The sequence below is a fragment of the Misgurnus anguillicaudatus genome, chromosome 24 (assembly GCF_027580225.2).
Source record: "Misgurnus anguillicaudatus chromosome 24, ASM2758022v2, whole genome shotgun sequence".
Taxonomy (NCBI): Eukaryota; Metazoa; Chordata; class Actinopteri; order Cypriniformes; family Cobitidae; genus Misgurnus; species Misgurnus anguillicaudatus.
In genome coordinates this window covers 19883875-19907571 of record NC_073360.2, presented here as the reverse complement: position 1 = coordinate 19907571, position 23697 = coordinate 19883875, and the positions used below count along the sequence as shown (strand labels likewise).

Below are 23697 nucleotides of genomic sequence, written 5' to 3'. Positions count from 1 at the left end.
GACATGAGACTCAAATGAAAAAAGCAATGGAACAAATACAAAAAAGTGTGGCTGTTTTGTGAAAAATTTCAAGCTAAACTTTATCGACCCCTTTAGCTGAATACCACAGAAAATTTTGACTGGTTGTTTGAATACACAAACAAAAATCCTGTTTACAGAAATGCAATTGTATAGGGCCAGGCATGTTAGAGAGTTTTTTTATATATAGAAATTTTGTGTCCTTGAGCTATACAGTTGTCAAAATTGTCCTATTAGATATGCGACTACTGCACTCATGTACATTTTTATGGATTACATTTATGGATTTGACAAAGAAATTACAGAAAATACACAAGGGTTCCCACACCTTAGCTAACTTCAAATTCAAGGACCTTTAAGGACTTTCCAGGTCCAATCCTCTCAAATTCAAGGACTTAATGTTGGGACACATTTCAAGTAGAGCAAGGTTACATCGTGTTACCTTTTAAGATACATTGTTACAGTTCCCTTCTGAGGGAACTCACGCTGCATCACTGCAGTGACACTTTGGGGACGCCTCCAGGGGTAAGTGCGTCTGAATGTGTATATCAAATTCAACCAATGGTGAGGCTTAACAACAAAGACAGGGTGCAGAAAGTATATCGCTGAAATATCTGAACTACTGCCAAAGACGGCGTTACAGGGACGCAGGAAGTATGGCAAGGGAGACGCAGCGTCTCATTCCCTTCTCAGAGAACAACAGTTACATATGTAACCCGAGACGTATTCATGTGTCAAACACAACTATGCAAAAAAGCATTTTGGTATAAATCAACATTCGTATACAGAAGATATAAGCATTTAAAGCGAACAGTTTAGCACGTGTGCTTAAAAAGTCTAGAATTTTTATATTATCCTACACTACACAGGGAATAATATGGATTTTTTCCAGAAAACTTCTTGCATAAAATAGATTCAAGCACTTGCAATGACTTGTATCCATGTATGTATATTTTAAAAAACTTAGCAGGCCCTTGAATTTTTTCCCCATATTCACAAACTTTCAAGGATTTCACCCTAGTGTATGAGGTTATATTAAATCAGTATGAGCGTTTCCAGGTTAAATGTACTTTTTAGATACTTTCAGTAGTGAGATGGACCATTTGATATTATTTAGCACCTCATATTCACGTATAAAGTCTTGCGAGTATACTTTGAACACAATAAATATTAAAATGCAAACTGTTTTGAATGTTTTGGTCCGTAGACTTCTATTGCAATTATGTGTATTATTGTTTCAACTTTATTTGTACCCACAAACTAAAGGACAAGTCAAAATTCTCTGTGAAACTCAAAAAAATACTTTTCAGTCTTTAGAGCTTAACCTGCTCTGAACTCTCCACTCTTTAAAGGTTCCCCAGGTGTTAACCCAGACAACAATGAAGTGCAATTTATCAGCACCAATGCAGATATAACCAGTAAACAGTCTGAGGTAAAAAGTTTAAAAAGATAGATAACACTCAAACACACTTGCACATGTGAAGTATGACCACAGATGGAAACAGCAAAGTTAATCATAAAAAGCAGGTTGTGGTATTACTGATATTGTTCAACGGGGACTTTTCGCTTGCCATCTTTAACAATTACCCAAACTAAAACCTGGCACATAAAACAGCCACACTTCTAAAGAAAAAACAGAAGATATAGCACACTGTGGTTAGGATGAGTTAGTCATGCATCAGACAAGATGAGCCCAACACCAGAGAAAGTTAAAAGAAACCAACATGCACCAGTCACCTCCAGTCAATGCATTTCCCTTTAATTCACTTACATAACTCATAACAGTATACACCAGTGTTGGAGAAAGTCGTTAAAAAATTGTAGCATATTAAACTAAAATTCAAGATATAATTTTTTTTAATTGTTAAATCGTATACAGGACATGCGACTAGCGAAATCTTGTAGCTGTTTTTAAATTTGTTCTTTATAATTTGAATCAGTTACTGGTTGTAATCGATTTCTATATAGCTTTTAGCATCCAAAAACAGCATCTGTGTTTTAAATAACATGTGTCGTTTTGTCATGCTACACTGCTAATTGTTGGAAAAAGTAGCTTGAATAAACTACACTCGCATTACTAATAAAACAGTTACGTTAATAGCGTCACTCCCCAACAGTGGTGTATGACTGCTTAAAAACAGAATATCCTGAAGAAATTCTGTCATCATCTCATTTCCAAGCCAGTCTCATTAAAACATGAAAACAGCGCCGCCAAACAATGTGAATCGTTTTTTAATTATTAACGATTATCGCATTGTTTCCAACCATAAACATCACATTAACAAGCACGCCCAACTCTGTTTCTCCTCCGGCTCTCTGCACAGCAGCCGAGATGAAAAACAGAGCCGAAACTCCAAAGGAAAACTGACAATGTCTTTTAACTGCCAAAGCTGTGGCCAGGAACATGTGCATCGGTTATGGTCAGCAAGCATGAATCACGCCGCTGTTTAAAGTCGTTCCACTGCAGTTAGTGGACGGGCGCAGCCCTCCATCTGTGCTGTGTGCGGAGAAAACTGTTTCCATTTTAAAGTCTGAAGAGACTGTGTGAGAAGAACAGTGCGCTTCAGTCCACACCACACACAAACACAAGCGCTCAGGACACCCTTTAGTACAGTTAAACACTACTGTTCTGTATGAGTAAAGAAAGTGTGAGTGTTACGAAAACGTGTAAAAAGACAACGTTTGTTGATGTCATTTACCTGTAGGGTCAAATTCGTGTGTGGGGGTACCAGGCAGCTTGTCGCTTTTGGGCCTCTTGTCAGAAGGGTGGTCTCTGCTGAGGATGCTACTGGTTCTGGAAACACAGATAAGGGAAATCCATGTCAATAAAACACATTAACCACTTAAAATACATTTATGCATATGACTATCGGTGTTTTATCAATATATGTCATTGGTGCAATGGGACCTGCTAATGCAGGCGTCATGATCATTACACATTTAACACAATATCAAATGATACCAAATGATCCACTTAAAGGTTAAACCATGGTTATACCATGGTTCACATAGATCAGTGGTTCTCAAACATTTTGGCATGCCCTTGTGTAGGGTTCATCCCTTCGCACCCCCCCCCCCCAAAGAAAATTCATGACATGATCTCAAACTTAGAATCTAAATCAAATACAACATAATACATGGTTCCCACACCTTAGTTAACTTTGAAAAGTCCTTGAATGGTCCTTGAATTTAAAGACTTTCCAATACCCTCAAATTCAAGGACTTAATGTTGGGACACATTTCAAGTGAGAGGAAGTTTACATTGTGTTACCTTTTAAGATACATTGTTACAGTTCCCTTTCGAGGGAACTCGCGCTGCGTCACTGCGGTGACACTTTGGGGACGCCTCCAGGGGTAAGTGCGTCTGAATGTGTATATCAAATTCAACCAATGGTGAGGGTTAACAACAAAGACAGGGTGACGCGGGAGCCAGGAAGTATATTGCTATCTGAAATATTGCCAAAGACGCCGTTACAGGGACGCAGGAAGTATTGCAAGGGAGACGCAGCGTCTCGTTCCCTTCTCAGGGAACAACAGTTACATACGTAACCAGAGATGTGTCAAACACAACTATGCCAAAAAGCATTTTGGTATAAATCAACATTTGCATACAGAAGATAAAAGCATTTAAAGCGAACACGTGTGCTTAAAAAGGCTAGAATTTTTATGGTATTATCCTACACTACACAGGAATTAATATGGATTTTTTTCCAGAAAACTTCTTGCATAAAATAGATTCAAGCACTTTCAATGACCTGTATCTATGTATGTATATTTTTTAAAACTTCCCAGGGCATTGAATTTCCTCCAGATTTACAAACTTTCAAGGATTTCAAGGACCAGTGAGAACCCTGATAATAAATGGATGCAGTGTATTATTACTGCATAGTAGCCTTTTTTGCTGAAGTTTACTTTATGATAAATTAATGTATTTTATCAAATGTCATAAAACTGAGGGCCCCCTGGCACCATATCACCCCCCCAACCACCGACCTAGATGAAGTAGTCAAATGTTACCCATATATCTGCATTATACTGACCACGCTGCCCTATAAATATCAGCATCGACCTTTGAAAAAAAAACATTTAGGTTGAGCAGTAATTCAGATCCGTTTTAAAGGCACAAACCGATGGTGGTGGGTATTGGTTTGTCTTGTGCAGTGTTGCGTGCCGTGCGATCACTAATAGCTTTGTCAATATTTAGGTCAGCAGATGTACCTGCATTAATGTAGGCCTATTCATTAACATTGTGACATTGATTAAGAGACTCCTTAAGTGTTCTTCAACAGCATGCTGCTGTTTTGAATGGAAAAAAGCCAGACAAAGTAAAAAAGCCGACATACACCAGTATGTCTCCAGGTCTAAATGTATCCAGGCAGTAAGGTGTGGTGGGGTGAGTGTGTTTAACTCTGGTCTGGTCTCATAAGACTGTGTGCGACTCTGTTCTCTGGGCCAGCCGGTGATGGTACATGTACACAGCACAGAAGAAGGCTTTTGTAGGCCTGCATCTAACTGAGGATCACTGTATAACACATTTACTGGCAATCCTTTGCTATATTCTTTAACTGGACTTGTGTGGGGGAGAGCGGGGTAAGTTGTCACACGGGTAAGTTGTCACACTGTTAATAACTCCAACACTAGAGGCTCTATCTCAAAAATCAAATAGCCACTTTATGTGACTTCTTCTTCTATAGTGAACTTCCTGTTCACATGTGGTCAAGATCACTGTAATCTGAGGTTAGCACAATTTTCTTATTTTTCTGCTTAAAAAGTAAAAAAAAATCACTTTACATTTTATGCAATACAACTTTGTTAGGTGTGAATGTTTAAAATGATTATTTTGCACAAAATAGAGGAGACCGTAAAGTGTCTTTTGATACTTTAGCTAAAGTGATATGATGAGCTAAACTTGAGATTTAGACAACATTAGCACACAAGTAAGTATGGGGCAAGTTGTCTCAATGACTTTGGGGCAAGTCGTCACATCTGACAACTTGCCCCTGTACAAACAAACACATCGAACATGCTCAGAAAACATGATATAGAAAAGAATAAGCCTCAATCTAGCAAAAAGCTGTTTCAAAAGAAAGGGAAGCAGAAATCTGGACCTATGAAAAACAAGGCAGCTAAAAGAAGAAATATCATGCAATAGTCATCATCAGATGATGAAGTGTGCTTATTCCTCGTCTGTGTAGAGCCATTTTCAAAGAGTCGTCCATAGGAGACCTGTGTATGATGTGTAATATGCAACAATGGGGCCCATGATGCTTGCACCTCAGGCCAGGCAATTTATGTGTGTCAGAATTGTGATTCTGGAGATGAGTCCTATTAGTCATACAGGGCATCTGTTTTGTTCAGAGGTTAAACATGTTAAGTTAAGCAAGTTATCTGCAGCGTTCCATTCAGTTATCTGGTTTTATGTGAAAGCCATAGAACATTTGAACCAAAGTTCAAAGTAAAGTGGTCTTGCCACTTAATTGAAATGTGCATTATTTGGATTGAAATAATTGTTTTTCCAGATTCTCCAGGCACGGATGTTTATATTTCCAGTTTGGTTTGAGTTTAAAAATTAAAATCAATATTCACAATTAAGTAGTTGTGTTCTTATTTTTAGATAATCTAGTGTGACAACTTACCCGCCCTAGTGTGACAACTTACCCTCCGATGGGGCAAATTGTCACAAGTGCACAGTCACTATTCAACAGTCTACAACTCTGTAATGAGATAAGATATAAAGATGTTATGAATACAACATATGTGCCCAAGACTTCCTTCTTTCATTTGGTATGAGATTTATACCATTTTGATGTATGGTGCTCAGTAAATGTTAGACAGTGTGAAAAGTGTGACAACATACCCCGCTCTCCCCTACTTTATAACAAAACATTCTGATTTAAAATAAACTCGTTCTTGAACAAAGCTTTCAAAAGAGAACTTGCTTTAAACTTTGTGGGGGATGAAAAGAAATGTTACATAGAAGATTTGCATATGATAATGCAAAAAAGTAGATTTGCAGGTTACAGAAATAAGGCTGTTATTTTCCCATATAAGGGGCTTGGGCTATAACGATTTATCGTGCAAATACGTGTTTTCTCAATGAATGAATTTGAATGAATTACGGTGAAATGCCGCCACATCCAAAAGCCAGGGGGCGCTCTCGTGCAGAAACACCCTTTGTGCCACAGAAGAAGTAGTTTTACAAACACTATTCCAGGAAATGTCTACAGGAATATGTATATCGCCGTTCTTCAGATTGTTTCAGGTATTTTCATGATAATAAAGAATATTTTGAATTATTTTGTTTAACGAGTGTTGCTTTTTTAAATGCACATTATAAACGAGTCAGACTCAGACTCATAATGATTTTAGATTAATAAAGGACTTCTTACTGACCAAAACACCATGGTACACGCACAAGCTGCGCATGAAACACAGAATCGCGATGCAGCGATGCCGTTTTGATTTTAGACAGGTCTTTTTAATGGGACATGCGATATATCGTTACAGCCCTATAAGGGACAGCTATATTACACACTGGCCAATTAGCACTCAACAATCTGTTTTATTTGTAACTCAGTCTGTGAAAAAACATCTGAAGTCTTTTATATAGTGATTTACTGTTTTATACATAAAATCTTCACACATAATATAAACATTCTGTAAAAACATAACCTTTATAGATGGTTTCAGCAGTAACAACATAAACAAGTGGCTTTCGTGGTAAACACGTAACTTACGGTAAACTCCGCTAAGAATAAATAACAACAAAATACTTTAAACATAGTTTATTTATATAACAAGCAAAAAAACCCCACGTTGATTAACCTAGGAAACCAAAACATTTGTTTTGTATTTGTATTGCGTCACCGCACGTGGGTCCGATGAAACCGTCTATATCTTTAATATTAACTAAGTAAGGCCACGTCAAAGAAATCAAAGTGAAATCAGTGATGAAAATTAAACTTTGATGCTAATTTCCTAATCTCAAAATTAGATTATGAGACTGTAGCCTGGATTTTCACATATTACCAGCTAACCATATAACATTACATCTTATCTTAACAATGTGCCAAAATAACAAGTTTAAAGCAACAAGCACTCCTGTTCCTGTAGCTCAACTGGTAGAGCAATGCATTAGCAGTGCAAAAGTCATATCTTCAATTTCCAGGGAGCACACATACTGACATAATGTATATCTTGCAATGCACTATAAGCAGGGGTGGACATAAACGGTACGCAGGTGCGCAAGCGCAATTAAAATTAAAAATCTGCACCAGACACTGCTCTAAAAGGCGCTTTTGCGAACCAACGTTGCTGGAATTTTATTACAAAGTTACCATATTTACTGCACACATAAGGGATTTTTTGTGCATCATTGGTTAAGATAATTACAAATTTAATGTGTTGTTAGCAGCGATGCAACAGTCACGATTGGCCAATTGAAATATTTAAACACAAAAAGAAGCAAAACAGATCTCAATACTCATGAGTTGTTTGATACGTTTTGTAGACGGTGCTTGTACTTGAGCATTTTAACACAAAGTTATCTCAAAATGCTGTGATTATAGTAGTAGTACAGTCTTTTTCACATTAAATGAATATAAACAGTTGAGAAATATAATGATTGTGTAACAATATATTGGATCCATGCACTTAAAGTGACAGTACACTCTAAAGCAGTGGTTCTCAACGTTTTCCTAGAGGCCCACTGCTCTGTACATTTTGCGTGTCTCCTTTATTTAACACACCAGATTCAAATCATCAGCTCATTAGCAGAGATCTCCAAGAACTGAACTGGGGCTGGCAGATAAGAAAGACATACAAAATGTGCAGAGCGGTGGGCCTCCAGGAACGGAGTTGAGAACCACTGCTCTAAAGAATGCTGGGTTGTTGTTACCCAACCGAGTGTTCTGTCCAAAACTGACCCAGCCATGGGTTAAAAACAACCCAGCATTTTTAGAGTATAAACCTGATGTTGTTTTTAATGTTAATCAAACCACAGACAAAGAAAATCATAATTTCCTTGAATAACTTTTGTAATTTTAATGAGAATTCATTCAATTTATACATAGTAAAGACTATGCAGTATTATCTGATTACTTTATTCAGTTTCTGTACTGCAACTGAAAACTACAGACCAACCTTCGTTTGTATGTTTGTTATATTGTATTTATTTGTGCTATTGGTCATAACTTGATTATTTTTTATTACTGACCATTTACTTCTCTCTAACAATATTTAAAATTTATACGAGTTAAGCTAGTAGTTATTTATATTTAAGGTTATATGGGTTAAAAACAATAACCAGGCATATTTTTTATGTACATCATCGTCTACCATGCTTCAGACCAAAAAAATATGACGAAGACAGTAGTCAGGAGATTAGTTATGATGACAACATGTAGGATGGCTGTGCTATAAAATAGTGTGAGTACCAAGCTACATCTCCAGGTGCTCATTTGAGAACCGGGCCAAAAAAAGTTATGTGCACACCTGACTATAAGGCACTTCTAATAAAAACGTCTGCCAAATACATAAACGTTAATGTCAAAAGTACACTTTTTAAAACAACAAAAATCCCAACCAATCAGTTATGTGAAGCAAGAACTTGAATCAATAAAATTTCACTGTGGGCGGGGATAAAAAATAAAAACCAGGCGACTTAATAAAATGTCTTATGCAACACAGCTGATGGTTTTGTCTGGTTACAACAACAACAACTCCTCAGATTAACATGATTGATGCTTTGTCACTTCATGCTTTGTCATATTGTTTTCATTTTCAAAACTGGATCTTCTTCTTCCCAAACTGCTCCAGATTCTTAGCTTTCTAATGCTTTATGTCAACAAACTAAAAGATAACGACACAAAATAATCAACTAAGCATTTTAAACAGTAAAAGCCAAGCGGACATCTTACACTGAAAAACACATTCGTCCATCACCATAACAGTTTGTCGATTGAGAACTCATTCATTAATTTAGCCACACATCCGGTTCACCGTGGGATAGTATCAGAGATTATTGATTCATAGCCTCACAACAGTGAAGTGTAAGACTTTGTAGTGTGGTTCAGAACACAGCGAATAATCTCGCTAAAGCTTAACTAACTTTTCGAAGATTGCTTCAGAGGTCAGCAAACTGTGAAATTAACCCTGGAGCCAAGTAATGGGAAGAGCTCTCATGGATTAACCCGTCCATTATGAGCCTTCTAGAATAGATTACGCAAAGCAATGCTAGTAAACTGGATAAATGAGATAGCAGCTGTCAATCATTTTTTCAATTAAATCTCAATTAATCAAATCTGACATCCAGTCCTGGAACCGGCCAAGTACGCTGTAATCATTTTACCTTTTGCAAAGTGGACATGATTTACTCATTTACTTCAGCTTTTAATTTATCCATCATATAAAAGGAGACAGACATTATGCCATTAAATGATTTTACATGGGTATATTAACATCCACCAAAGTATATCTGGCATCAAATTTAGCTTTTTTTTGTTCTTCCGTGATAATGACACTCTTTGATAATGACATTTTGCTTGTGAGCACGTCGTGTCTCTCCCAATGATTTGTTCACACTGCAAACATTAATGCTCAATTCAGATTTTTTGCTCAGATCCGATTTTTTGTTTGACTGTTCACATTACGTGGTTAAAATCAGACAGCTGTGTGAACTGTTTGTGGTCCTGAATTGCATTGCATGCGCAAAAAAACAATAATACGTCACGTGCAGCACGCGGTAATACAGAAATTAACGTACAGACTACGAGCGGGTGTGGTGGACTTCATATGGAGCTGTGCAGACCGGCCAGTCGACGCATTTTATCTTAATTCAGACAGGCGCAAATACATATAGATGAATCTTGAAAAAGTTTATTTTATGGTAATGAATGGCTGATTGTAAATTATAATATTAAAAATGAAGGATGTGTGTGGTATTGTACAATACCCTGGTTATTACGCAGTAACTAACACAGACATTAAGTGTACTTTGATTATGTGAGATGAAATCATGGTGTGCTATGAAAGAAATGAAACTAGCACACTGTGGTTGTCACGGTTTAGTCCTCATACAAAACCGCAGAATGCCATGACTAACCAATCAGAATTAAGTATTCCAGTGAACAGCCATTATAACCAGCATTACATGAAGTGAAATTAAATTACACCATAGTATGAATAACCAGCCAACAAAATGAAGAAAATGAACAAGACCGAGGGCCAAATCAGAAGAGACAGAAACCACTTACGACGAAAACACTTAGAAACAATCGTATAGTTCTTCAGCTTGCATGCAGGGGCTCGGGACAGTGTTGCTGCTTGTATCGAAGCTCTCAGTGGTGACACAAGATCCTTTTGAGAGCAGTTTGAGGGAACTGAATGGGCCATTTATGAAAGTGCCTGTAAAACGTTCCACGCTCTGCTCCCACTAAAGACGAGGAATGGAAAAGTAAATCCAAACAACCAATGTGGCTAATAATCATACATTTAAAATGTGATATTCTCTTTCCAATGAATCAAGCATGCTGATTGTATGTGTAATAACACAAATAGTGCTCAAGACAACATCTGTTACAGTAATGCTTGGCGCGCAAGCTCTAACACTGAAGCGTTTTTCCATTCGGCTACTACTACGTTTAGGCAGGTCTGCTTAACTGTGTTGCAGCAAAACAGCACTTGAAGTCTCCATGATATCAAAATTGAAGATTTTTGGCTTTTAGAATAACTGAGGGAGAAAGTTTATATCTAAAGGATTTTTACAAGAAACCATTCAAAAGTTTCACTTCCAACAATAAAGATCAACAAATTTAACGACGTCATTCTGCATTTCAGCTTCTCATGAAGTTCCAGGCTTGTTTTAATTATTCCTTTTGCGCAATATATTTGTTCAACAAATTATTCTACCATAGGGGTGGGCGATAAACTGGCAGGTGGAATAAACTAGTAGAAATGTGTGAAACGATACAAATTTTGGAATATCGTCTCTATCGAGGTTACACACTCTCTCACGTCACGTTGCTGTGCGCATGGTCACAAAAAACTAACGTTTGCATACGTTTTACACCGCAGTTTTAAAACAAGTAATTTTAAGCTGTTAAAAGACAAACAACAGTGCTATATGCGCCTGCTGTTTCTATGTGAGAGGAGAGCACAAGCAGCGCTCATTGAGCTTGTGAGCATCTATGCCGCTTTATTGGCCTAATACACATATAAAGAAAAGAAAACGAATGTTTAACAGTATATTGGATCTGGCCTTCGGTCTAAAAGGGGAAGTTACCTTATATTAACTAATGTTACCTAATATAGATGGTTTCAGCAGCAACAACATAAACAAACGGCTTCCGTGGAACACATGTAACTTCCGCTAAACTCAGCAAAAAATCAATAACAAGATATTTTAGAGTAGTTTATTTCTAATAATAAGCAAAATAATTAACAAGTAGATTGCATTAGTTAAAATCATAGCTAAAGTGTATAAAAACTACACTGAGATAACTTTACTGTGTAAAATGTGTACTATACAACGTATGCAATCTTAATTACAAATCGACTGATTGCCGTCTTCAGGAAACCAAAACAGATGTTATTTTCAATGAGGTATTTGTTCAAGAGTTCAGTTTAGCCACTAGTGAGACCATTTAACAAACAGAGACCCGAAGTTAAGGTGTGCCAAGACGCGTAACCACGACAATGCACATGCGTCTGATGAAAGCGTCTATAGCAGTGAAAAATCTCTCAACTAAATGACTATTGTACCTTTAATAATAAGAAATAATAATTTTTAATAACATATATGTGATTAGGGATGTCACTTTATCATTTCCGATCCTATTCCAATACCAGAATTCCGAATATCAGCCGATACCGATATCTGCTTTCTGCTACATCTAGTATCATTTAAAATGTTAAAATCAATAATTTAAAATGATTTACAAGTTACAGTAGTAAATATTAATCATGGCAGTCTTTGGGAGAACATATAATAGGTACGTTTGATCAATTAAGTATGCTAAAAAAAATCTTAATTGCGTAAAACTGTCATAGTAAAAAAGCTTTTGTGTACATATGGTTATTTCGGGAATTATGCGCTTGACCGGAGTTTTTATGCACATTCGAGGTGCAGAATTGATGTGCCTAAATCATCCTGTACACGCTTATGGGCTTCCTGGGTGCAAAATGGATGCCCTTGAATCATCCTCTCATGGGAATCCTCGCACCGCAATGGAAAGCTCATAACTGTTAAAACACAGAGAATAGATGCATTGTGTGCTCAGCACAAAGTGAATTGCATCCTTTCAATGGCTTACTAAGATTTTATTCTTATTCTTTAAAATAGTGTAAAGTTATCTTGTGTGTGCGAATGACGCGTTTCATCCGTCCGCTTCACCAGTGGATAAACCCAGTTCGCGAGTAAGTTACAGTGTTTCTGTGAACTTAAATATCTTTAAATGTTCGCTTGTTCCTTCACATGAACCTATTGAGTGTATTAAGATGACTTTGAATGTAGTGCATAAAACGTTTATGGTGCTTTTATAATACGTTGTCCTTTTAATAGCTTGTCAGTAACAACCACGCTAACGCACATATCGGAATTGGATCGGTCATGTTCTCAGTCCTCGATCCGATGTCCGATCCAGCCAAAAAGCCTGGACCGGCCCCGATACGGATCGGGACATCCCTCTACAATATTTTACCTAAGGGATTATCGTCTTGTTTATTCATTATATTGTGACTGGTAATAAAAAGATTTAAGCCTATGAAGGTAAACTAAACTCTACTGGCTATTATAAAGGAGGAGGAGCCACTCAATGACATCATTTACACTGTAACAGGAAGTTAAGACAGGACAGACTTAACTTCCTGTTTCAGTGGAAATGATGTCATTGCATGAAAAAAGCTGTGCTTTTTAAGGGACTTCATTGGGTTATAAATGATAACGTTGGATGAAAGGAAAGGCCATCTTCACTCCTGGAAGAGGAGGAGAGGGAGAATTAGTTGGAAGGGTAAAGGAAGTGCAAGAATGGCAGGGGCCGAGGGGGTTGGCACGGCAGAGGGGGACTGGTTCTCTGCTCAATTGAGGTTTTGTGCAATAATGGAAAAACGTTCCACGTGAAGCCAGTAAAGCCTGGATGAGGGACACCCCAATTACTCCAGTCTGAAAGGCGTGTTTGTCAAAAACCACTTGAAGGAAAAGCTGAATTTTCATGGAAAACATCATGGCAGAGCAACATAAAGAGAAACAGGGCCTTTTTTGCTATGATTTCTCCTTTATTTTATCCATTTCTCTATCAGTCTCTATTTCTAGGCAGTAATTGCATATCACAGAGCAACGTCTCACTGTAACTTTTAGTGTAAAATGAAAGCCTGCCAAGAGTAACAAAAAGTAACTGTCACAATGTAAAGATGTCACCATGCAGGGTGGTTTTGGTTTTCTTGCAGATGTGTGCTAAGTGGTATTTGAAGCATGCAAGGTGGTTGCTAAGTATACTCGGGTGATTGCATACTAGCCAAATTAAAAAAAGAACACTGCAGGGATTTGTAAAATACAACAAGGACTTAATAGGAATTTTTCACCATTTGAAAACACTTAGGGTATCTGTATTGCAAACCCGGATAAGAAGCTTAAGCAATAATATTACAGATAAACAGTAATCTCCACCTATTACAATATTATTTCTCAACTGGTACATAACAGCATTTATTATCCAGGCTTTACTGCAATCAGATACAGAGCACTGCCAGTGCACTGCACTTCCTGAGCAAACGTATGTGTGCTCTGCTGTGGTTGATGATGCTGTACTTGGGCTGTGGTGATGGGAGGCGGTGGGGTGATATCAGTGCTGGCCAGAGCAGTTAAAATAGTGCACTGGGCTGGCATCTCGACAGAGAGAGAGAGAGAGAGAGAGAGAGCACGAACAAGCGAGCAAGCGAGCAAGAGAGACTGCAGACTAAAAGAATGAACACATGCTGTGTGTGTCCACTGCAGATCTCTGTGCCTTGGTCCATGATGTTATCATTAAAAGAAAAACACCTGCACAGCTCTACATTATCATGCATGTGTATGTACGTACGTGTGTGTGTGTGTGTGTGTGTGTGTGTGTGTGTGTGCATAAGTGTGATGTATGCTTACTTGCACAGAGTGACAACCCGACACAAGGGGCAGATGGCAAAAGTTGAGATGTTACAGCATAGGCCAAGCACTATGGGGCACAATAACCTTAAAGGAATGTTCAGGGTTCAATGCACATTCTGCTGTATCAACAACATCTGCGCCAGACTGTGGATTACCATAGAAAATAATTCCAACTCTTCCCTCTATTTTGATAAACGCTAACCATGTTTACAAAAAGTATTTATATGGGCAATGCATAGCACCAGGACACTTTAAAAGAAACAACATATGCGAACCTGCCTGTGAAACCCCAGCTAAAGTCATGGCGATTTGCATAAATGCAAAGAACATTCTGTGAAAATATAACCTTGATATCCTTAATATTGACTGTGTAAGGTCATGTTAAAGATTGAAATCTGTACTGTTTTAACCTGTATTACACCAATCATATCCAACCAATGAATTACTAAGCAGTGCAGAAAGCCTCTGAAAGTAATGCATGCATAGCAACTTAGGACATGCACACATAGTTAATTAAAGAAGTGAAAGGACATAAAGAGGAACTTGTTAAACTAAATGTGATATCCACTCGCGGAGGTTAAGTTCTCACTCGTGCAGATGAGACTGCTAAATCAGTGGAAAACAACTGAACTGGAAGTAATAAAAGACACTAAAACAAACATTGTAGATGTAACACAAGCTTAAAAACACTCACAGTCATTTTTATAAAAATAGCTTAGCTTTTTCTATGGTCATCATGAAATTAAATTAATAGGCAAATTCTAAAAAAAAAAGTGTCTGGGCAAATAAGGATTTCATGGATGGACAGGAGAGGCAGGAGTCGCCGTTCGGAGTCTTTACGGCTCCAAGCGCACCAACTGGCAATAACAGGAGCCCACATTTGCTCCAAACATCAGCTGTTAAAACCCATTAAACAGTGACTGATCAAATAAAAGCAATGTGTGTGTTTGTGAACAAGCACGGGGCTATAGTGTGTAGGTAATAATAGGATACAATAGCTCAATAGAAATTCAAAGAAATGCATGTGTATGTTGAAGTGTCATTTAGAGTAACATCAGTATTAGCGCTGGACTTCTGAAATGGCCGGCCCCTCCCCCATGTGACATCACAATAGAGATCTAGTGGCAGCAGCCCGGGGAGATTTTCCTTTTCTGCTCCAATAAACTCAATCCCTCACCCTGACAGGGCTTGAGGATGTACATTTCTTCACGCTAAATTGTCTGGTTAAATTCTCTGATAGTGCGAGAAGAGGTGGGACGGCAGAGTTCACAGCACATCTCACTGCTACTAAAGTCAAGAGGACCCGCTGAAGCTGTAAAGTCAGTACTAAAACCAATCCACAACTCACAATGCAACAGATCATAACCTCATATCAAAAACAATATTTGAAGAGTTTCGTTGCAAAACGAGATAAATCCATTTTTTTACATTTTTGTCAAAACATGTTTATTATTATGTTATCATGTTATTATTTTGTTTTATGGTGCTACTTAGCTGTATTTTTTAAGTTATGACGGTTTAAATCAAAACAAACCAACTGCAGTTGCATTGAAATTGCAATTGGAATGCACAACCAAAAAACAAGATTTCTGAACAATTTAATAAACGGTGGTTATCTCGTTTTGCAACGAAACTCTAAGGTAACATAAAGAAGAGAGTGTGTGCGTGATATGCTGTCTCTTAGGGTACGTTTACACGATGATGAGGCATTGAGATGACAACATTTTTCCCTGTTCACACGCATCTGTGAAAACAACTAAAAACACTGTATTGTGCACAACAGGCTAGTAGTTGGCGATGTCACACAATGTCTAGACATGTAATATGTATGCCCATGACGTCACAGTTTTCACAAATGTGCCATTACCATGTAAATGAATAATCAAATCAAACAAAATGTCTTCCATTTGTTATTGAAAATTGTGTCATGTAAGAGACGCTTTAACCATTTGAATTAATTGTTTCTTTATACTGTTTGCTTGCTAAAAAAATTTTAAGCATTATTGCACACTGTATCTAGCACACATTAGAGCAGGGGTCTCCAACCTTTTTATGAGCAAGGGCTACCACAATGGATAAAACAATCTGGAGGGCTACTTTTTGATATAGTCTACTTTAAAACTTTTTTGTTTTACTTGTTTATTTTATTTTATTTGACTTGTTTATATGTTTTAGTACTGTTTAAAATTTTAACATACGTAAACCAAGCCAAGCTAATATAAAAAAAGATGTAATGAATAAATATTACAGTTGAGACTATTAATAGAATGTGCTTTGGCGGGCACATCACAGACTCTGTGGGGGCTACCTGGTGCCCGCGGGCACCACGTTGGTGACCCCTGCATTAGAGTATCTTATTAAACAAATAATTCAGAGATTAATAAATTATCTGCAGCAACACTTTAACCCGTTAACTGCACCGCTCCTTTTTTGAGAAGGGGGTGAAAAGATTATGTTTACCTTCAAATCAGCATAACTCTGGCATTTAATGGTCTAGAAGCCTAATCTTGGTCTTTAAAGAATAAACTAACATGAACTATCAATGAACAAAACTTCTAGAGCATTTATTAATCTTAGTTCATGTTCATTTCAGCTAGGGGTGTGACGGTTATTATATAACCATGAGACCGACCGTTATAGTTGAACACCGCCATTAGAACTCTATAACCGCCAAAACCGTGTTATTACAATATATATTTTAAAACATTTATTATCATAGAGAATGTTTAAATACTGATTAAAACAATTGTTAACAGTCTGTGTTATTAATGGTCTATGTCGTTTCCAACTGTATTTGATTATTTGGAAAACAGCATAAGTGAGATGTGCAGATGACTCATGAACATGGAGAATATGTCAATATCAGATCAATTGACTGTTCGCAAATTAAAAACCCTTAATTATTTCACTGCAAAAAAAATATTTTCAAGAAAAAAAATTCTTGTTTGTAGTAAAAATATCTAAAAATTCTTAATTAAGATGCTTTTTCTTGATGAGCAAAAGAAAATAAGTCCAATTTTTAGACCAAAAATATCACATTTAATTGATTTTGTGCATAAAACAAGCAAAAACAAAGAAAATCTGCCAATGTGGTAAGCATAAAAATCTTGAACATTTTTATTAAACACTAAATTCAAGTGAATACGCAATAACAACCTGATATTTTACAAAATTACTCTCACTACATCATTCTCTTTGAAAATAGTGATGAAATTTGAAAATTACCCTCTTTAGAGCTTTCCAAAGATATATCGTTTGTCACGATTGGTTTAGTTTTAGAATATGCTATTTTATTTATTTATTTTAGAGCTGGACAATAATTGAATATCAATATATCTCGCGGTATAATATTTTTCGATAACTGTGATATGGTTTCTAAACGCATTTCTGATATTTCGATAGACATTACAGCGTCCCGTGGCCGTTCACATGTCACGTGGAAAAACACATGTTAAAGCAACACCAGACTTATTGCTCTTTGCTCCCCCTACAGGTTAGAAGCGTAATTGTTCATTACCACTGTCGTAAATACTGCAGCATAGCTGGCTCTGATTGGATTGTAGGTCTGCCGTAAAGCAAGTTTTTGTAGTTTTCACTTGAACTACAGAACCGCGACCCAATGGTTGGAAAGTTCTTCAGTGCGGTTTTGGCCGATAGAGGGCTGCAAAGCGATTGTGAAAGTGCCATTCACCCTGTTTTGAGTGGATGAACCACTGAAACTTTTTTGGAAACATTATTTTAAGGTAAAAAAAACTCTTTGGTGTTGCTTTAAACACGGGTCAAGGCGCAACTTCTCTATAAAACGCGTGGCACCTTTTGTAGTTATGCAACCATGAGCCGTGATCTCTGGGACGACGAGCAAATGGAATGCGGATTTAAATCGCTCACCTGTACCTCGCGCCAAATCATATCATTGTCACCGTGCAATCATTGAATCTATTCAGGACTTTGGAGTGTTTGCTCAGAGAAGAGCTGTCACTCAGAAGTATGAGAAGGAGGTGCGGGTCTAGTTCGCATCAAATCACAGCTTCCAATGACGACACCATATAGAGAGAGAGAACAGGAGATGATGCACACAAACTAAATTACTGGTGAGAAAAATAGGCTTAAGCCATAAAGTGCCATGGTTAGAAAAGGGTAAAGATGAGGAGAAAAGATAAGTATGTATGCTGCTGTGTCACCTGGTTATGAGTAATATGTATAATATAATTAAATGTCTAGTATCAAATATATCACTATCTAGCTTGCTAAGCAATTACAAGTAGATCAGTATTTTTTATTTTTCTTACAGTATGTAACGTTAAATTCTACCATTGAAAAGTTTTAAGATCCCATTGACTTATTATTTTCTTCACATATTACTATAATAGCAAATTTATCAAAACTATGGACTAACACAAATGGAGCTATGAAAGTCAATACTGTGACTGAATAAATCCATAATATATTAAAACACAACCTGGTGGCAAAATGCATAATAGTTTATAAATGTAAAGTAAATAATTGTGCTTTTTAATGTTAAAATAGCTCTTCGTCCCTCCTATGATCTCAGAAATGGCCCCAAGCCTATTTGAGTTTGAGACCCCTGCATTCAGGGTGCACCTATAATATTATTAAACTGAGCCTGAAAGTCTGTTTTACTGGACAGTATGAAGACAAAACACGTATTAAAGGTGAACATTAATATATTTATCCCTTTTTTATTTTAAATATGATATAGTTTTATAGGAGGTTTCATTGGCAAATAATTTTTTTCAGAGGTTTGTTTTGGTTCAGACATCCATTGCAGGCATTCTTGGCCGTTTTTCCCGAGGCTTTTCGTATATGCATACCGTTATCGGATTTATACCGTATCGACCGAAATTAAGAAGTATATCATGATAAAAATTTTTGCCATATCGTCCAGCCCTAATTTATTTATTTAATAAAATTTTATTTATTTATTTTATTTTTTGTAATGATCATATGTTGTCTGCAACACTTGTACAAATACAGCTAATATAGCCCTTAGGAGGAAACTTATAGACGGTTTCATTGGAAGCACGTGATACACGTCTGGATCTGAACCTTACTTCCGGCTTCGTTTTTTTAATGCTCTGACTAGTTGCTAAACTGATCTCTTGAACAAATGCCTCGTCGAAAATAACAAATGTTTTGGTTTCCTAGGTAAACTATATGTTGTTTTTTTGCTTGTTATATAAATAAACTACGTTTAAAGAACTTTGTTGTTATTTATTCTTAGCGGAGTTTACCGGAAGCTACGTGCAGCCGCTTGTTTATGTTGTTACTGCTGAAAAGCCTTTATGCCCAGCTGCACTGCTTCCTGGGCTTCGGCCGGCTCCTTGTTACCTGTCTGCCATTGTTGGACGGGCTGATTGGTCCAGGTGTGCCTGACCTCAGTAGTCACAACAACAATAATCAGACACACTTGGATTAATCAGTTTGTCCAATAATGGCAGACAGGAAACAAGGAGCTGGCTGAAGTTCAGGAAGTAGTGCAGCTGGGCATAAAACCTATTGCAGCTCTTCTTGTAAAGTTTAGTCAGTGCCTCCCTGTGCTGACAACAAAACAGCGCCACTAGTAGTGTGGCATAGTGCCACAAGTGCCCTTACAAATGACAATCCATAGAGTGAACCATGTTTCCTGTAAAGACACCTGTCGAGAGCCGGCGGCGGCACTAAATTTGCTAAAGGAGGCCACTTATAAATTACCCATGCAGAAAAAAATGTCTACTCTAATGCACAAACAGTGAAAACATGTGGGGCAAGTGCTATACAAACTGTGGGATGAGTCAAAATTAATCTTAGTGGTAATCGACCACATGTCACACTGTTGATACAGCTTACGTTGTATTTAACCCAGAACACTTTTTAATGTCGACCGTACTGTTTGCAGACCACTTTCTTTAATAGACTGATAAAACGCCAGATCCATTTTATTTTACTACACCAGATCCATGCTAATCCTGCAGCCAACTGTTATACCATCTTCTATCCCATCTCTCCATCAGCAAAGAAGCATGCAGTGTACGGAATTAATCCTTGTAGCGTGCGGTAGCAGAGGCCGGGTAAATAAATCATATCCAATCACTTTCTGCAGCTTCTCTCTCCACTTGCTGTTCGGTCACAGTTTAATGCACCAGAGCACAGCACAGCAGTCCGGTCTCCTCTTGGCACAGAACGACAGTAACCGCATAAGCCAAGACTACGAAAGCACTAAGAATATATCAGACCTCAATATGCAATACGATATACTTTTTTTTTTTTCGTTGCAAAAATTACATCTATAAACAAGCAGCTTATGCCTTAGCGACTGTGGTCCACGAATCAAATTGCGAGAATGGCATTGTATTGTTTTATTGGTAAGATTTTGTATTTTAACTGGTGAAAATATTGCCGATTTGGCATCAGCGAGTATTTGTGGGCATTAACTTCTGCTTTACAAGACTTCCAGCCCCTCGGTCAGTGTCCCTCCCCCTCTCCTCTCCAACAGCCAGGGGGCAATTGGCTGCAACCGCCCGGGTGTATGGGGGAATCTATGTTCAAACAAACCCTGTGTAAAGGAACTCTCAAAATTCTGGCATTTGCTGTATTGTGAGTCACCGCAGCTCGGAAAACCAAATACTGACTGTGCCTTACAGTGCTCTATTTCCATCTGTTTAGCGTATAAAACACTAGATTTAAGCAGTCTCTGCCTAAGAGGGGTTTCAAAAACATGCCACTAAAATGGCAAAAAAGCTTGCTAAAAATGCCAGCTACACTATGACTGGCTGGCCATTACACAGCTTTAGGGAGTCAGGGTGAGTTAGTAAGGTTAGGTACCACTGAGAAGGTTTAGAGCCACTGAATCTTTTCAAGATAAACAAATTATCTCCAGATATTTGCTAATGGAAAATCAGCAAAAACTAAATCTTCACGTGGGACGAACTGGGCAGTCTGCAAAAGACAAAAGAGTCTGTAACCGGCACTGTTATTTAAAGCTACCAATTTGTTGTATGACAACCTATCATTACGGTAGCGTGCATGCAATACTTATCCATATGCAAAAATTAAAGTTAGCAAAAACCTTCTTTGAATAAACTACAATGTGCACTTAAATTCATTTTAGTAGGGGTAGGGATGCACAATTAGGGTGCTTTCACACCTGCCTTGTTTAGTACGGTTGAATCGTACCAAAGTTTGATTGCTCACTTGGTGCGGTTCGTTCGGGCAGGTGAGAATGCAGCAAATCGAACTCTGGTGCAGACCAAACAAGCAAACCTTCCATTTTCCAATGATTGCTCCAACAGTGGACCTTTTCTCACCAAGCAGCTTGGCCATGTTAGTAGTTGGATACTTACTGATTGTATGGGGTGGACAGGTGTCTTTATGCAGCTAACGACCTCAAACAGGTGCATCTAATTTAGGATAATAAATGTTGGGGGGGGGGGACATTTTAAAGACAGACTAATGCTGAGTCCCAATTCGCATACTATCCGTCCTAAATAGTATTCGAAACTAGAATTAGTACGTCCCAAATCGTAGTATGTTGAAATGAGTATCCCAAAGATACCCGGATGGTCTACTATTTCCGGTTAGAATTCGAAGTGCAGATCAATGCACACTCTAACGGCTAATATTGCCTACAACCCATTGCGTGCCGGAGGGAGGAGCTTAACCACACTGACCCTCTTGCGTATTTGTAGGAATCTGTGGCTGTACAAATGTAAACTTCATTAGTCCAACGAAAGAAACATGGTTACTACACTTTTACTATAGTAAAAGCATGGTTCATTTTCATCTGAGTGTTTTTGAGTTATATACATAAGTATAAAATTAAGTATAAAATACGTTTAACAATAGTTATACTATAAACTTTAAATATTTTGACTTTAAAATAAGTAACTTACGTTACACACATTGCACATGAACGTCAGAACCAGCCGCCTCACAAACTATCCTGCGTTTGGGTCTAATGACGCTCTGCTTGGTAGAACACATTGTAAAATGTATTGTGAAAAAAAACTATGAGAAAAAAGATGGAAATAGTTAATAGGGATGCACCGATCCGATATTCTGGATCGGTATCGGGGCCGATCCGGCATTTTTTGCTGGATCGGATATCGGACTAACAGGGCCGATCCAATTCGGATACTGCGCATTACCCATGGTTGACACTGTCAAGCGATTAAAACGTCAAAGTAGTATAAAAGCACCATAAACGTTTTTATGCACTATAATCAAAGTCATCTTACACTTAATAGCTTCATGTGAAGGAACAAACGCACATTTAAAAATATTCATGTTCACAGAAACACTGTAACTTACTTGCAAACTGAATTAATTCACTGATGAGAAGCGAACGGATGAAAACGCGTCATTCAACACAGGCACACACACAATAACACACACAATAACTGTAACGTTAGGCTTTATTAAAGATCTGATTTCATAAAGTCTCAGTAAGCTGTTGGATGGATGCAATTCACTATGTGCTGAGGATTCACAGGTGAAGCGGACGGATGAAACGCGTCATTCAACACAAGAACCCTCAATAACTGTAGGCTGTTTTAAAGATCTGATTGTATGAAGTCTCAGTAAGTTGTTGGATGGATGCAATTCAGTATGTGCTGAGCACACGATGCATCAAATCTTTTTGTGTTTTAATAGTTATGAACTTAGCTTTCCATTGCGGAGCGAGGATTCCCATGCGAGTGTGAGGACGCTTCTAGAGCATCAATGCTGCACAGTATTGCGCAGAATGCGCACTCAATATGATTTAGGCGCATCAATTCTGCACCCGAAATGTGCATAAAAGGTCCGGTTAAGTGCATAATTCCCAAAATAACCATCTGCACACTAAAGCTTTTTTACTGTGACTTTTTGCGTAATTAAGGAAAATATATTTAGCATACTTATTTGATCAAACGTGCCTATTTTATTTTCTCCTAAACACTGCCATGGTTAATAATTACTAATGTTCTTGTAACTTGTAAATCATTTTAAATTATTGGTTTTTAATTTAAAAGTATAATTATATATAATATAATTATATTATGCTAGATTTAGACATTTATATAGTCTGTGTGCGTGTGTCTGTGTGTGTGTCTGTGTGTAATTTAAATTGCTCAAGAAAAATACAGTAGTATCGGATCGGCAGGTATCGGAATCGGCTGATACTCAGAATTCGGGTATCGGAATCGGATCGGAGATGGAAAAAGTGGTATCGGTGCATCCCTAATAGTTAATAAAACTATATTGGACATAAGTTATAAGAATGAATGAAATATTGTTAACAGTCGTGGTGTGCGTAATTAGGCAACCACATTTTCGTTCACGTTGCATGACGTCATCGAAGTATGTCCCAGAACGTGCATACTCTTTTGTTACACATTCAAAAGTATGTACGTTTTCCTCACAAAAACAGTACATACTTTTAGGTCGTAGTAGAAGTAGGCGATTTGGGAATCAGCATAACAGGTCTTTGAGGGTCAGAATTCTAGCTGATAGACAGGTGTTCAATACTTATTTGCAGCTGTATTATACAAATAAATAGTTAAAAA

At 37.6% G+C, this 23697-nt stretch overlaps 1 protein-coding gene across 8 annotated transcripts in view; it reads right to left on the bottom strand.

The window, feature by feature from the left end:
* Positions 1-23697, bottom strand: part of arhgef12a (Rho guanine nucleotide exchange factor (GEF) 12a) — a 76862-nt gene that overhangs the window by 46046 nt on the left and 7119 nt on the right. For all 8 annotated transcript variants that reach the window (XM_073863249.1, XM_073863250.1, XM_073863251.1 and 5 more), the window contains exon 3: positions 2718-2812. In XM_073863249.1, coding sequence (XP_073719350.1) covers positions 2718-2812 — 95 coding nt within the window. The remainder of the gene's footprint in view (positions 1-2717; positions 2813-23697) is intronic.